This window comes from Talaromyces rugulosus, chromosome I, assembly GCF_013368755.1.
Source record: "Talaromyces rugulosus chromosome I, complete sequence".
Taxonomy (NCBI): domain Eukaryota; kingdom Fungi; phylum Ascomycota; class Eurotiomycetes; order Eurotiales; family Trichocomaceae; genus Talaromyces; species Talaromyces rugulosus.
The window spans coordinates 6,192,558-6,204,930 of record NC_049561.1 but is presented as its reverse complement, the minus strand read 5'-3'; the positions used below and the strand labels follow the sequence as shown (position 1 = coordinate 6,204,930).

Sequence of the window (12,373 nt, the reverse complement as noted above, 5' to 3'; positions counted from 1 at the left end):
TTATAAGAGTATGAGGGAATCTATATTTTTTGGCAGAGAATATTTTGAACTTGTATTGGGTAATAACGCACCGAAGGACTATTAATGTGGTGTAAATATTAAACTACGTGGAATGCAAGAGAATTCATTTCTCATCCTGCTCCAAGGAATTGAAATTATTTAGATATTTCCGCTACTTAATGAGATGGTAGATAGATAACCGCTCGCGGACCTCCTCGATAAGTCTGGATAATCGCCGCTCGATATCAGAAGAATTATGGTTTTGTGTGGATGAAGAAAAATTTTCAGGTCCCTAGTCTTGACCCATATCTGAGTCAATTACCGATGAGTGACACAATCAGGCATGTCAATTCATAGCTGTTTAGGCAACCCTTTTCCAAAACGAAAAGCGAAGAAAAGTTAAAATTTTTTTTTTAAGCTTGGTACAAGCCCCCTTTGTATTTCCAAGGCTTGAAACATCGAAAAGGTACTTTATTGGCCAAGCTATAACCATACTTTGGGTGGCTCAATAAGGTTTTCATCTCAATATAGAACGCTCACTCTGTATAAGCTCCTATATAATAAACAAACAAAACGGATTTTTCATATAGCTTTCTAATCTATATATAGGAGTGTATACAAAATCAGTATTTTATTACCGAAAACCTTGTTAATAGTGGCGGTGGCACAGTTCTTTACGATTAAGGTTAAATACGCCACTTCATGCAAGTCCCGAATACGAAAGCCGAGTACGAGAGCCCTATCTCTCAATATCAATGTTGCCTAAAGACTGATCACTTCACTTTGGGATTTTCAGCAAAGCTTTTCATAATGTCCAGCCTGTGTACTTCATTAGTATATATTTGAGTTGATTCCAATCCTTCTGAAAGCGACAACCCAAGTCTTCCCTTCCAACGTCAGCACAACAAGACAGTATTTAGAGATCAAAATCTTGAGCATTCTATCTTTTCATCATGGGATCCTCCAACAGTGACTATGTGCTCTACCAGTACACACCCAATCTTGTATGCGCAGTAATATTCGTTGCATTATTCGCCTTGACCACTACCTTCCACCTATATCAGCGGATCCGCACTTGCGCCAAGTACTTCAATCCCTTTATTGTTGGGGGAATATGTGAGCTCACATTTCTATAATGACCTTAAATTTTCCATATACTGATTTCAACGCAGTCCAGATCATCGGTTATGCAGCCCGTGCTGTCTCTCATTTTCACACAACTTCGACTACTCTCTACGCCATGCAGACTCTACTCATCTTGTTGGCACCGACCCTTTACGCTGCATCAATTTACATGGTTCTGGGAAGGGTCATCACATTTCTACATGGAGACCATTTGAGCTATGTGCCTGTTCGATATATGACCAAAATATTTGTCTTTGGAGATGTGCTATCCTTTATTCTGCAAGGCGCAGGTGAGTACGAAAACATAAGCCTTCCTTTCATTTTATTTTGCTATATAATATTAACTATTATATTTCTCAGGTGGTGGTGTTATGAGTAGTGGATCTGGATCTGCAAAAGCCCTGGTGGCTGGCCAGTGGATCATTGTCGCCGGACTCTGCGTACAGCTTGTCTTCTTTGGAGCTTTTCTGATTACCTCTATGCTCTTCCACTACAGAATCGTTCGGTCACCCACTCATCAATCCGAGAACTTGATAGACATTGGTGGACTTATTCCGCGAGATTGGCGAGGACTTTTGTTCGCACTCTACACTGTTAGTGTGTTGATTCTGGTTCGATCTATTTATCGTGTCATTGAATTCACCCAAGGTAACAGTGGCTATGTGATTAGCAACGAGGTGTTCCTTTACGTTTTTGATTCTGCCATGATGTTCCTGGTGATGTTAGTGATGAATGTGTTCCATCCATCTATTGTTCTGCGAATCGACCAGCGACTCGGCACAACTGAGTCCAAGAGCGAGCTCCCGCGCGGAGAGACAGTTTAAGTAGCGACTCTAGTCTCAAATAAAGGAAGAAAAGGAGAAAGGCTTGATTGAATAGGTTTTTTTTATACTAGATTTTGTTTCACACATGGGTTTACTTGGCTATTTTTTGGAAACTTCCTTCGTCATCTTTTTTTTTGTTCATATTGCGGTTCGAGAATAATACTGAACGTTCAAATACTCTATCAATGGATATTATTTTAGTCCCTCAATAAGGTCATGTCTTTCCTCGGTAATTGTCATCCCACGGACTGATTCGGCCTTTATAAGACGCATAAGATCCCGATGACCTCCTTTGAAGCAATAGAAGAACCAACCCGGAAGAGCGACAGGCTGTACTGCTTTAGTAGCCTTATGTAATTTCTTTAAATAGACGATCTAAAAGTAGATTCTCCAGACCACTGAAATGAAGAACATTATTGCAAATTAAGCTCGTTGTTAGAAGCTCTTTTTTCTGAATTCATTTATTTACGAACTCACAATCTCTTTGAATTCCCATATAAATTCATGTTTAGTTTCCAGCAAAACAAACAACAACAACACAAGGCTATACCTCGATATGCAAGCGTTGTCTAACTTTAATCGGATTATGGGACCCAGCCTAGTTGCTCCATCGGCCACTGTAACCAACAGCGGTACTCCTCGTCCAGATAAGAGTAGATTCCACGGATCAGGTGAATACTCAATCCTTGCATCCACCACGCCCATTCCAGTTCGTGGGTGATCACGCAAAAGTATGAGAATATAACCAAGGCTTCGGGTTTTCGTTGGTGAAGGAGGAGTAAATAATCATCCGAAATCTGCAATAGCCAGACAAACACATCGGCCGTCTGGCAATTTTGAGAACCCTCTTCTTCCACAGTCGCGAATGATTTACCCATATCATTAACGGCATCAAAGTAACAGTTCAATTCCTTTGCATCTGCCACACTGTTTCTGAGGAGCTGTCGAAGATCATCCAGATATGTCAAGTTGGCAGTCGATCTGGTGTTCCGTGCATGACTCCTACGCTGGCCATTCTTGAAAATTGGCTCCAGGGCTCCGGTTTTGATCGTTTTCTCTGCTGCAGCAATAATAAACCGTGTCCCTCGGAACAATGACAGCCATTCAATGTCTCTGTCGTCTATTACCCAGAAGTCGTCTGGCAATCGTGGCTTTGCACAAGAGACGATAGATGTGATTGTTGAAAACAAGTATATAGCCGGGCCATTTTCCTCATTGATGCTGGGCATAATCGTAGAGACCATCTGCAGGGCCAGGTTGTGGTGAAACTCGGCCTGCGCAACGTATTGTGCATGACGTTCCGGTTTCAGATGAGCCATATGTAGCGCTGAGAGAGCAAGAATACCGCGAAGGACAAAGGGAGAAGAGAATCCAAACTGGGGAACTCTGATGCGCCATACTGTTTGGAGCATTGGAAGGCGAGATATGGTATAGCACGTTGAGGTTGAGTAATGATGGAGCAATTCCATTTCAGCTAAGCCCATTGCTGGACTAACAAGGTCATCTACCAAGGGAGCATTGAGTGAGTTGATACTGGCAGACGGAGAATAATCCATTTGCCGAGTGCCCGCCGATGGTGAGGCCATGACCCTCGTGTAGGGTGCCTCCTTGACAAAAGAACACTGAATTCCATGCTTGATACAATTTTTGCAGTTTGGTCTCGTTTCATCACACTTTAACATCGTGTTGGTTAGGTTCCGAAAGCTTTGCATTGCGTTGAATGGGCTTGCCTACCTTCACCTTGCGCGCTTTGCAACACTGGCAGCCATTTCTGGATTTAGCGTGCGCTCGCCGTGGCCTCGCACCATCCATCTTGGAGAGAGTCAGGCTGCTATCATTATTGATAATTAAATTCGGCAAGCACGCTCGAGACAGAAGGACTTATTGTGGCGGATGTGGTTGACTAAGCAGCTATTCCAGATGAATTTGTGTGCGGCACCGGACTTTGGGATTTCTTGTTCGATTGGCTGCTTGATGATCTGTCCAGTGGGTTTTACATATAGATATATTTCTATCTCAATATCAGAGAATCAGGCAGGTAGTTGTAGTGTTGGGGATTATGCCTACTAATTCGCACTAGCTGAATTTACTGTATGCATTGGCTTCGGAGATGGGTTCTTCCGGTTGCGAATCTCTTGTATGCAGTCTCTCTAGAGCTTTGCAATGATGTACGTACGCTTGAGCAGGAATCCATTTGAGTTTGCGATTCGGTATTAGCCCAGTTCCTACTTTCACCCAGTTCTAAAATATTTATATTCGAAATTATTCGTGTAGTATAAAATTAACTGTAAGACAGTAAGACTGACATCTGGAGTCTTGGCTACCCTATATGCCCTAAGCCTATTACGCTCTAGCGCCTATGTGATGGTGAGGCTTCGGTTGGTATATTTCAACAGCAAACTCGCCAACGTCATTGTTACTTATACACAAAACAGGGTCGCATACCTTGCACGTCCTATTTCCAGCGCCATTGCTTTGTTTCTTTTCAAGAGTGCTGCACGTAAATGCGTTCCTCCCGGAGCGCCCTTCACCCTCAATCTAAGCTGTCGACCCTCGCCCCGCCATGGCCACCGCGGTAATCCAGCTCGACAAGCCGCACAGTCATTTCACGAATCTAGACCACATCACTGGGAAGATTGTCTTGAAGCTGGGATCGGAAACCTCGATCAGTGCCATACACGTCAAACTTGAGGGTGAGAGTCGCACGCGGCTCTCGCGCCCACGAGATGAGCGGGACAAGAGGAGAAACGAGCTGGAGGTTCACAAGGTGAATAGACCACAGAGATCTCTTTAGTTAGAAAGATTTGCTAACTTTTATCGTTTCAGATTCTTTACAGAGTGAATTCTGTCTTTCCAAGGCCAGATGTCGCCCAGCATAGCTCGCCAAATGCCGCATTTACGTTTGCGCCGGGCGTATACCAGTATCCGTTCCAGTTCAAGGTAGACCCGTGAATATTGCTTTGTAGGGCGATACCATTAACGATTTGGCACAGTTTCCCTTCAACAACGCTTGCAACGAACACAACTCGATGATGACCAATCTCAGTATGATCGGTCTGCGCGTCGAAGTTGCGCGAGATTCCACTATACACGTCAAGAAGACACTACCCCCGTCGCTAAACAATTTTCCTGGAGAAGCAGATATCAGATACTATATCAAGGCTACTGTAGTCCGTCCTCAGTTCTTCAAAGAAAATATTCGAACGGTGTGTTTTACCAGCCCTTGTCATATGAGTCGACTTGCTAATTATGTTGAATGTAATAGATTGCCGGCTTCAACTTTCTTCCCATTGAACCCCCAAGAAATGGGAATCCCAACGAAGAAACGTATGCGAGGCGACAGCAAGAATTTGCAAAACAACATATGCCAGTGAGCCACAAGGCAAGCGGGCTCTTTCGCAAACAGTCAATACCTGTAATGTCACCGGTTTCCGGAGAAGCGCCACCACGCGTCTCAGTCGATGCTCGCCTACCTAACCCTCCGATTCTCACATGCAATGAGCCTATTCCTCTACGACTACTTGTCACCAAACAATCTCCCAATCCTGCCATGGTCTACCTACAGTTGATACAGATTGAATTGATCAGCTATACTCGAATTCGGGCCCACGACCTCGCGAGGACAGAGGCTCTGAGTACGTTGATACTCAGTCGTAGCAACATGAACATCGCCATCGGACGAGGCACGGATCCCGTAGGCAAGGAGTGGAAAATCGATCCAAGCATGTGGAATCAACTCCCAATCCCACCTGTTGTTGCGCCGTCATTTGAGACATGCAATATCAGTAGGAATTACGAGCTGGAGGTGCGAGTCGGCTTGACCCATGGCTCTGTGGGGAACATGATGGTGAGACCCTGATGAAAAGTACTTGTTTAATCAATCATTCACTAACAGAACTCGCAGTCCCAAGTTTTAGTTCTACCTTTACGGCTTAGCGTGAAGATATACTCTGGAATTCGGCCACCGCCAGCCCTCTTAGAAGCCATGGCGGCCGATAAGAAGGTTAGAGACAGTCGCCCTCAGAGACCTTCTAAACCGATAGAGGAAAACCCTCCACCGCAACCACCGCGGCCATCGAACCCACAGGGCCCTACGCCAGAAATAGACGGGGAGTTTGGTGACGATGCCCCTCCAAGCTACGAGGATGCAATGGCCGAGCATATCGACCCCATCGATGGTCCACGAGGCGAGTATCAGACTCCAGCACCGTCACAACAGGAAAGGAACATTTCAAACATAGCCACCGACGCCAAGACTCCGGTAGACTCTCAAAGCAGCCAAGGGGGCGGGGTGTATACCACCAGTTCACTATCTCAAAGCTCGTCCGAGTCTCTCGATATGCTCCCTCAAACACCCCGCTCACGTCGGGGGTCTTTTGCGGAAAGCCTCTTGGAAGACACGGGGAAAGCAACCACCGTTGTGTCCAGTACGCAGCAAAACACAATCCCCGAAGAAAGCCAGCAACCGCCACCAAGCTCACAAACTCAACCAGGGCCTTCGCAGCAACGCTCTCGAAATTTCAGTACAGGCGTGCCCAATCGACGGCCTGTGCCGGGTTCTTCGCAACCAAGCTAGCCCTGGAATTTGTCTCCTCTTTTTTTATATAATCCTCAATATACCCCCGGCTATCGGTTTTCAAGCATAATGGGATATGGAATAGCATTGATACGGAGTTGGTCAAGGCAGAGAGCTTGGCTGAGTATTTTTGGAAATAGGTGTTTAGTTGGTACAAATAGTAATAAATATAATTTTAAATACCATGTCTATTCATCAATAAAACAATTAAAATGTATCATGGTTCGCTAATAATGTCTTTGCACGTACCTATTTCCTAATAGAGGATGCCCCCGCTTGTTCGGCCACAGGCCAATCAGACCGCCAAGGGACCCAGCAAAGCTCCACCCAAACTAAAAGCTTCGTCGATCTTTCTGAATGTTTCTCGCGACGCGATTTCTCTTAACCGCCTCCAGGTCAGCGCCACTTGCTGAGCCTGCTTATCTTCGACAGATATCGCCAACTGATAGGAACTTTTACACTAGCACTGGTTGGTTCCTTCTCGAGAGTTGGGCTGTGCTGCAAAGCAGTGCTATCCCGCGACTGCCCGACGTGAACGTGCTTTAGGTGCAACAAGCGAGTCGACTCCCACCGACACGCTTCTCACTCTTCTCTACCGCTTACCTCTTCGATAATTCTGTGGGTGATGAAAGTAGACGATTCTCCTGATAATTAGCAGTACCAAAGAAAAATGCGTTTGCGACTGGTGATAGTCCGTCACGGGCTGCCAGCGGCACGCATATTGTGGACTGTCCCTCTCGAACCAGCCTCGCGGTCTGTATCTGCATCCGAGATTACGTCGATAGTCGCACCAAACGCCGCATTTGGACATGGCTCTTGCACGATTGCGCAGTTACTGGAGGATGTGAATGAGGTTGTGCCGCTCGAGACTACGGCGGATACACTGGGCGAAAGCGACGAGATTGGGGGTCAGTGGGGGTTGGAAGACTATGTGGTTGAAGTCAATGGCTTTGAGTGTCTTCATTTTATGGATGTTGGGGGGTTGCTACGAGATGGTGATGAAGTAGTGTAAGTGACAGAGACTGCATCTCAGTGCATGGTTTATTAAAGTGCGGTGCTAATTGGTTACAGGATTCGCGCTCTAGGGCTGCCTGATTTGCGTGCCAGAAAACTCTCCGGTCGAGTCCAGATATCTACAGATGGGAGGCGCTTAATCGATGGCGTCCCGTTTGGTAGACCGTACTTGAAACGTTCCTTCTCGGTCCGGCCTCACATCAGAATTCCTTCTCGGAAACGTAGGAGGACAAGCTACGCCGGCTTGCCTAGCAGTTTGCAGGGCGATTATAATAACGAGGGACTCAGCGCTGGTGTGGATCAGGCTGGAAATGAGTTGGCATTGTATGATGATGAATCTGTTCTTTCATCTGAACAGGGCACTGTCATCAGACGTCCACCGCCAGACCTGTTTAGTGATGTGAATGAATCGGATAATGACATAGAGTCTTCTTACAACGACAACGAAGATCTGACTCAGGAGCTACAAGCTTTAAAAGACGAGGCAAATGACACTGTGATCACCGATCTGGCCGATCTCGAGAGCCCCCGCCTGACGCGCAGTTCTGGTCGCGTTTCGCGGATGACATATCGAGAACCCATTCCAACTAGCAGTCCTGCTCGTCTATCGATTGTCTCGGCAACGAATTTCAATGCCAACGACAGCGCCGTGGTGGAACCCTCGCCAAAATCAACAAAAAGTGTTCGTTTCCAATCCCCTTCCAGCAGGCAGAATCTGGATACCACAGACCTTTCGAGCGACTCGGAGAGCGAGGATGACTCGTCGGTGTCAGAGGAAGAGTCGGATTCAGCAGAAGAGTCGGATTCGGCATCATCTTGCTCGGAAAAGAGTGATGTGGGTGCCGCGGTTGAATGCTCTAGGGATGATGCATTGGATGAGGACTCGAACACAGACAGCTCAGATGATTCTTCAGTCTCGTCTGATTCAGAGTCAGAATCAGAGGATGAAGTTTCTCCGTCGCCTAAAAAGCAAAGGTCGCCAGACATCTACACTGCTCCAGGCAAGGGTTCTACAAAAACAAAGAATAGTAATCGTCGGAAGAAACTTCGAATGAGATTGAACAAACTAAAGGAACTAGGTCATCTCGCCCCGGAAGCTAATTTCGATGAGTTGCGCGAGTGGGAGATTCAACATGGCAAAAGGCCCCTGGTGGAATTGACCGATCTTGAGACGCCGCGTAGTTCTCAGGTTAGATCAGAGCAATCATTGTTTGAACAAAAAAGGGAACAACTGCTCCGGGATCTGGCATCGGGCGGTATCGATGTTGATGCCCACTCTGAGAAGGAGAATATTCCTCCGCGGTATAAAAACGGAAAGCAAACTGAAAACACAGCCGCTGATGTCGAGATGCCCACCGTGGATTCCGTCGATAAGCATACACAAGAAGATGTGACTAAAGCCGACGAGTCCAGCCCTCAGTCCAACAAGAGACGAAAACTCGACATGTCGAGCACGAAGCGTCTTGTTTTTGGTTCCCTTGGTGTACGGACTCCAAAGACCAAGGAAGATGAGGAGAAAACGCGGAATAAGCTCGCAGGCCAACGCAAAGAACCTGTGGTTAAGCAATCTCTGGAAGCTTCTACCGAACATGAGGCCGAGGACGATTTTGAAGGCAGCTGGCAGTCAAAAGTGATTGTTGAGGCAACTGAATGCCTCTATGATGATGTCCAGCTCCAGCCTCCTTCTTTTCCCTTTCAGCAAAGATGGGATTACGAAGCAGTCTCGCTAATGCGTCAGCGCAAAGGCGGCGCAAAGAATAACAAACGAAACAAGAAAAAGAATCGAAAATCGCAGGGCTACGAGGAAGAAGAAGAATATTACGACACCACAGGATATCTAGGCGATGATACCGAGGACTACGCAAATGGCGACATCACGTTGAATTACGATGAAGAAGAATACCATAATGAGGAACTTGCCAATGGAGAAAACGAGCCCGATTTACCCGATCTTCCCGAGGATCTACATTCTGTGCCAGTTCTGTCCAAGGACAATGTTGTGGCAGGCGCTATCATAGCTTTCAAGCAACTGGATATGTCGAAGGCGACAAACTGGCAGCCACAGATATCGGAACATCGCGTTGCCAAGGTTGACAAGCTGCTTGAGGACGGAACCATCAGTATTCAACTTGCGAAGCGGGATCGGGAATACCGAGAGGTAGCAGTCGACGAGAATGGGGTTCGCGAGTACTCTGGACTGGAGATGCCCGGTGACGATGAAGACGACGGCGAAGCCGAGGACGATGGGATCCGCAATCTGCCGTTTGAAGATTTGCTCGAACCGAAACTTCTGAGTGCTCCGGTGGATGGAAACCAGGAACCCAGCCTGTTAGTCAATTGATTTCTTTATTTCTGCTTATGCTTCAAAGTGCTATCTTGAAGTGCTGTCTTTTTTCTTAAAAAAAATTCATGTAATTGTTTCTCACAATCATCATGTTCATAGACATAACCTCGGAGGTAGTAATGTATCTGCAGATGAACCTTTTCCTTCTGTAGAAGCTGAACTGCCCACCGTTTCGTCCAGGACCCGTCATGAGATCTCCCAGATAATCCGTGATGCCGGCTTTCGAGACACCGTCGACTCGGATGTCGCCATGGTAATCAACGCTGCAGCTGCTGGAGAAAGCGAGCAAAGCCCGGGTAATAACGAATCTTCTCGGTTTGCTAATCCTTTTTCATGGAGTACGCCGGACGTGGAAGATGAGGTTGGAAATGAGAAGTTTGAAAAGGAGAATACCAATGAGGAGGAGAACCGAGAAACGGATGGCGATGAAAATCACTCGAGTTTTAGCAAAGATGATCAAGCTAGTATTGATCAGGCGATGAACATGGAGTCTCATGATAATGATGATGGCCTGAACATCAATGATGATCTCCCCATTATCAACGAAGACGTGGTCGATGGCAAAAATAGTCCTCTCCAAAAATCATTCAAATGGAGCCCAACATCGTATCAACACCCTGTCAAGACACCGGTGGGCACTGCTACAGATACTCAGATGACGGTTTACCCACAGCCCCCACATATATCATCGCAGCCAGGAGCAGTAGCAGACGCAGAAAGCCATGATAGTCTATCCGGGAGTGAGCAGAACGACGACGAGCCCGAGCCTGAGAATTTGGATTTGGAGGATTCCCAGTTCCAGAATTCGGCGGCGGGAGTTTCGCAGAATAAAAGCTTCTTGAGTGAATTTTCCGACGCTGGGTCTATGATTCCAAATCCGTTTTATGAGCAAGATCGGTCACGTACGCTGGCCGAGGAAGAGGAGGAACCAGGTACGCAGGCGACGCAGGAGACAAATGAGGATAGTTCCAATCTACTGCCCAATAATACGCCTAGAAAGGGAAACACTCTTTCAGAGACAGCACTACAACAAGATGATCCCGCGCCTGGACTGGACGATCAGGCGCTGGATGACATAGATCTTGACAATGTCGAGCTTCCCAGCCTCGATGAGCTGTGGGCATCAACTGCCCCAGCGCGATCAGAGCGCAGCGCAGCACCAGCGCTGCCGACAGTGAAAAAGACACGCCGCACGCTCTCATCACCACGACAGCGGTCAAGCTCACCTGCTTTCGAGACGCAGGATGAACAGATACGCGGTCCCTGGAGACGGCAGCCGCGGCCCCCTATCCCATCACTCCAAAGAAATTCCACCAGAAACAATGGCAATCGAGATATCAGCTCCCCTCCAGCCTTTGAGATGATGGAAACCGAGCTGTCAGTCCCGGAGGACGTATCTTTTATTGATCTCACCGCCTCTAGCCCCCGTGTATCTCCAGAGGGCAGCAGTGACGAGGATTATGCCAGAACACAGGGTCTACCCAGGGGGCCCGGGTGGGTGAAGAAGAATATCCCGTCGACGCAGCGGCGGACTCGCTCGTCTACTGGAGGTGGAGGTGTGGGAATGAGTTCGAGTCCGGTGGCGCGGACGAGACGGGGGGATCGTTGATTCGTTTGCTGCGAATGTTGATTATTTGTATAGCGTTGTGTTGTGTTTAGATGCTTTGTCTGTGATACCCACATATCTGTCTTTTTTTTTTTAATTCAAGTATGATTGTTATCAGGCCGCTCAATGTTGTAGCAACATTGGAACCAGATCCGAGCTCTCTTCATTCGAAAATACTTGACAGTCCTAGAGGGTTAAGTCAGACAGGATATCCCACACGTAGGGCGACAAGGAATCAACTTGCTGAGAACCATGTTTGCCAATCTTGGTCGGTGCCAAGGGTCCTTTTACCGAGCTCATTGCTGTTTCGCTATTCTCAAAACGAGTGATTTTATTAGGGAGGCTAATAGCAGAATCATGTTGGACTGACATTTTCTGATCCGTGAATTTCTAGAACAATACAATCTTGTGTCTCTTGTTGCAGTAGGGGTGCAGTCGAATTCCCCCATATGGCTATGTAAAAAAATGTTTTCGTGAGATATCCAGTCCATCTCGATACACAGTGAATTAGACAACAGTGTTTTTGGAAAGAATTACTCCAGAAATCAATAGCTCAATAGCATCCATCATTAAATATCTGGAATCGATTGTTTGGGACTATTTGGAAGGTTGTCTTTCATTGCTTTGTTTCTCGTGTCTTGAATAAGGAAGACTGTGGCAAGATCTTCTTTGGTGTTTTGACTTGACAAAAATCTCATTTGTGGCTACTTTCAGTCCTCAGCCAGTAGCAATACTCAGTAGCAAATCGTGACAATTGATATTTTACCAGCAGCGCATCAAATTGTAGTATAGAAAGAAGCTGAGTAACGGGCGGCCGGTGATTGGCGGGCGCGGGCGATCATCACGACGTCATTGTTTTGGGCGACGATGATCAACAAGTCGTG

General features: G+C 46.8%; 4 protein-coding genes across 4 annotated transcripts; 3 read left to right on the top strand and 1 right to left on the bottom strand.

Moving 5' to 3' along the window:
* Positions 1-953: 953 nt before the first annotated feature.
* On the top strand, positions 954-1,949 carry TRUGW13939_02124 (uncharacterized protein; the record flags this gene model as incomplete). Its single annotated transcript, XM_035485319.1, has 3 exons — positions 954-1,116; positions 1,173-1,415; positions 1,486-1,949. 3 exons carry the CDS (start codon positions 954-956, stop codon positions 1,947-1,949), a joined length of 870 nt encoding a protein of 289 aa, XP_035341212.1.
* Positions 1,950-2,533: 584 nt separating this feature from the next.
* On the bottom strand, positions 2,534-3,761 carry TRUGW13939_02123 (uncharacterized protein; the record flags this gene model as incomplete). Its single annotated transcript, XM_035485318.1, has 2 exons — positions 2,534-3,622; positions 3,684-3,761. 2 exons carry the CDS (start codon positions 3,759-3,761, stop codon positions 2,534-2,536), a joined length of 1,167 nt encoding a protein of 388 aa, XP_035341211.1.
* Positions 3,762-4,512: 751 nt separating this feature from the next.
* TRUGW13939_02122 (uncharacterized protein) lies at positions 4,513-6,525 on the top strand (the record flags this gene model as incomplete). Its single annotated transcript, XM_035485317.1, has 5 exons — positions 4,513-4,716; positions 4,776-4,889; positions 4,943-5,155; positions 5,215-5,796; positions 5,854-6,525. The coding sequence occupies 5 exons, from the start codon at positions 4,513-4,515 to the stop codon at positions 6,523-6,525; spliced, it is 1,785 nt and encodes a 594-aa protein (XP_035341210.1).
* Positions 6,526-7,195: 670 nt separating this feature from the next.
* Positions 7,196-11,492, top strand: TRUGW13939_02121 (uncharacterized protein; the record flags this gene model as incomplete). The annotated part of the gene is made up of 3 exons (XM_035485316.1): positions 7,196-7,533; positions 7,597-9,867; positions 9,983-11,492. The coding sequence occupies 3 exons, from the start codon at positions 7,196-7,198 to the stop codon at positions 11,490-11,492; spliced, it is 4,119 nt and encodes a 1,372-aa protein (XP_035341209.1).
* Positions 11,493-12,373: the final 881 nt, after the last annotated feature.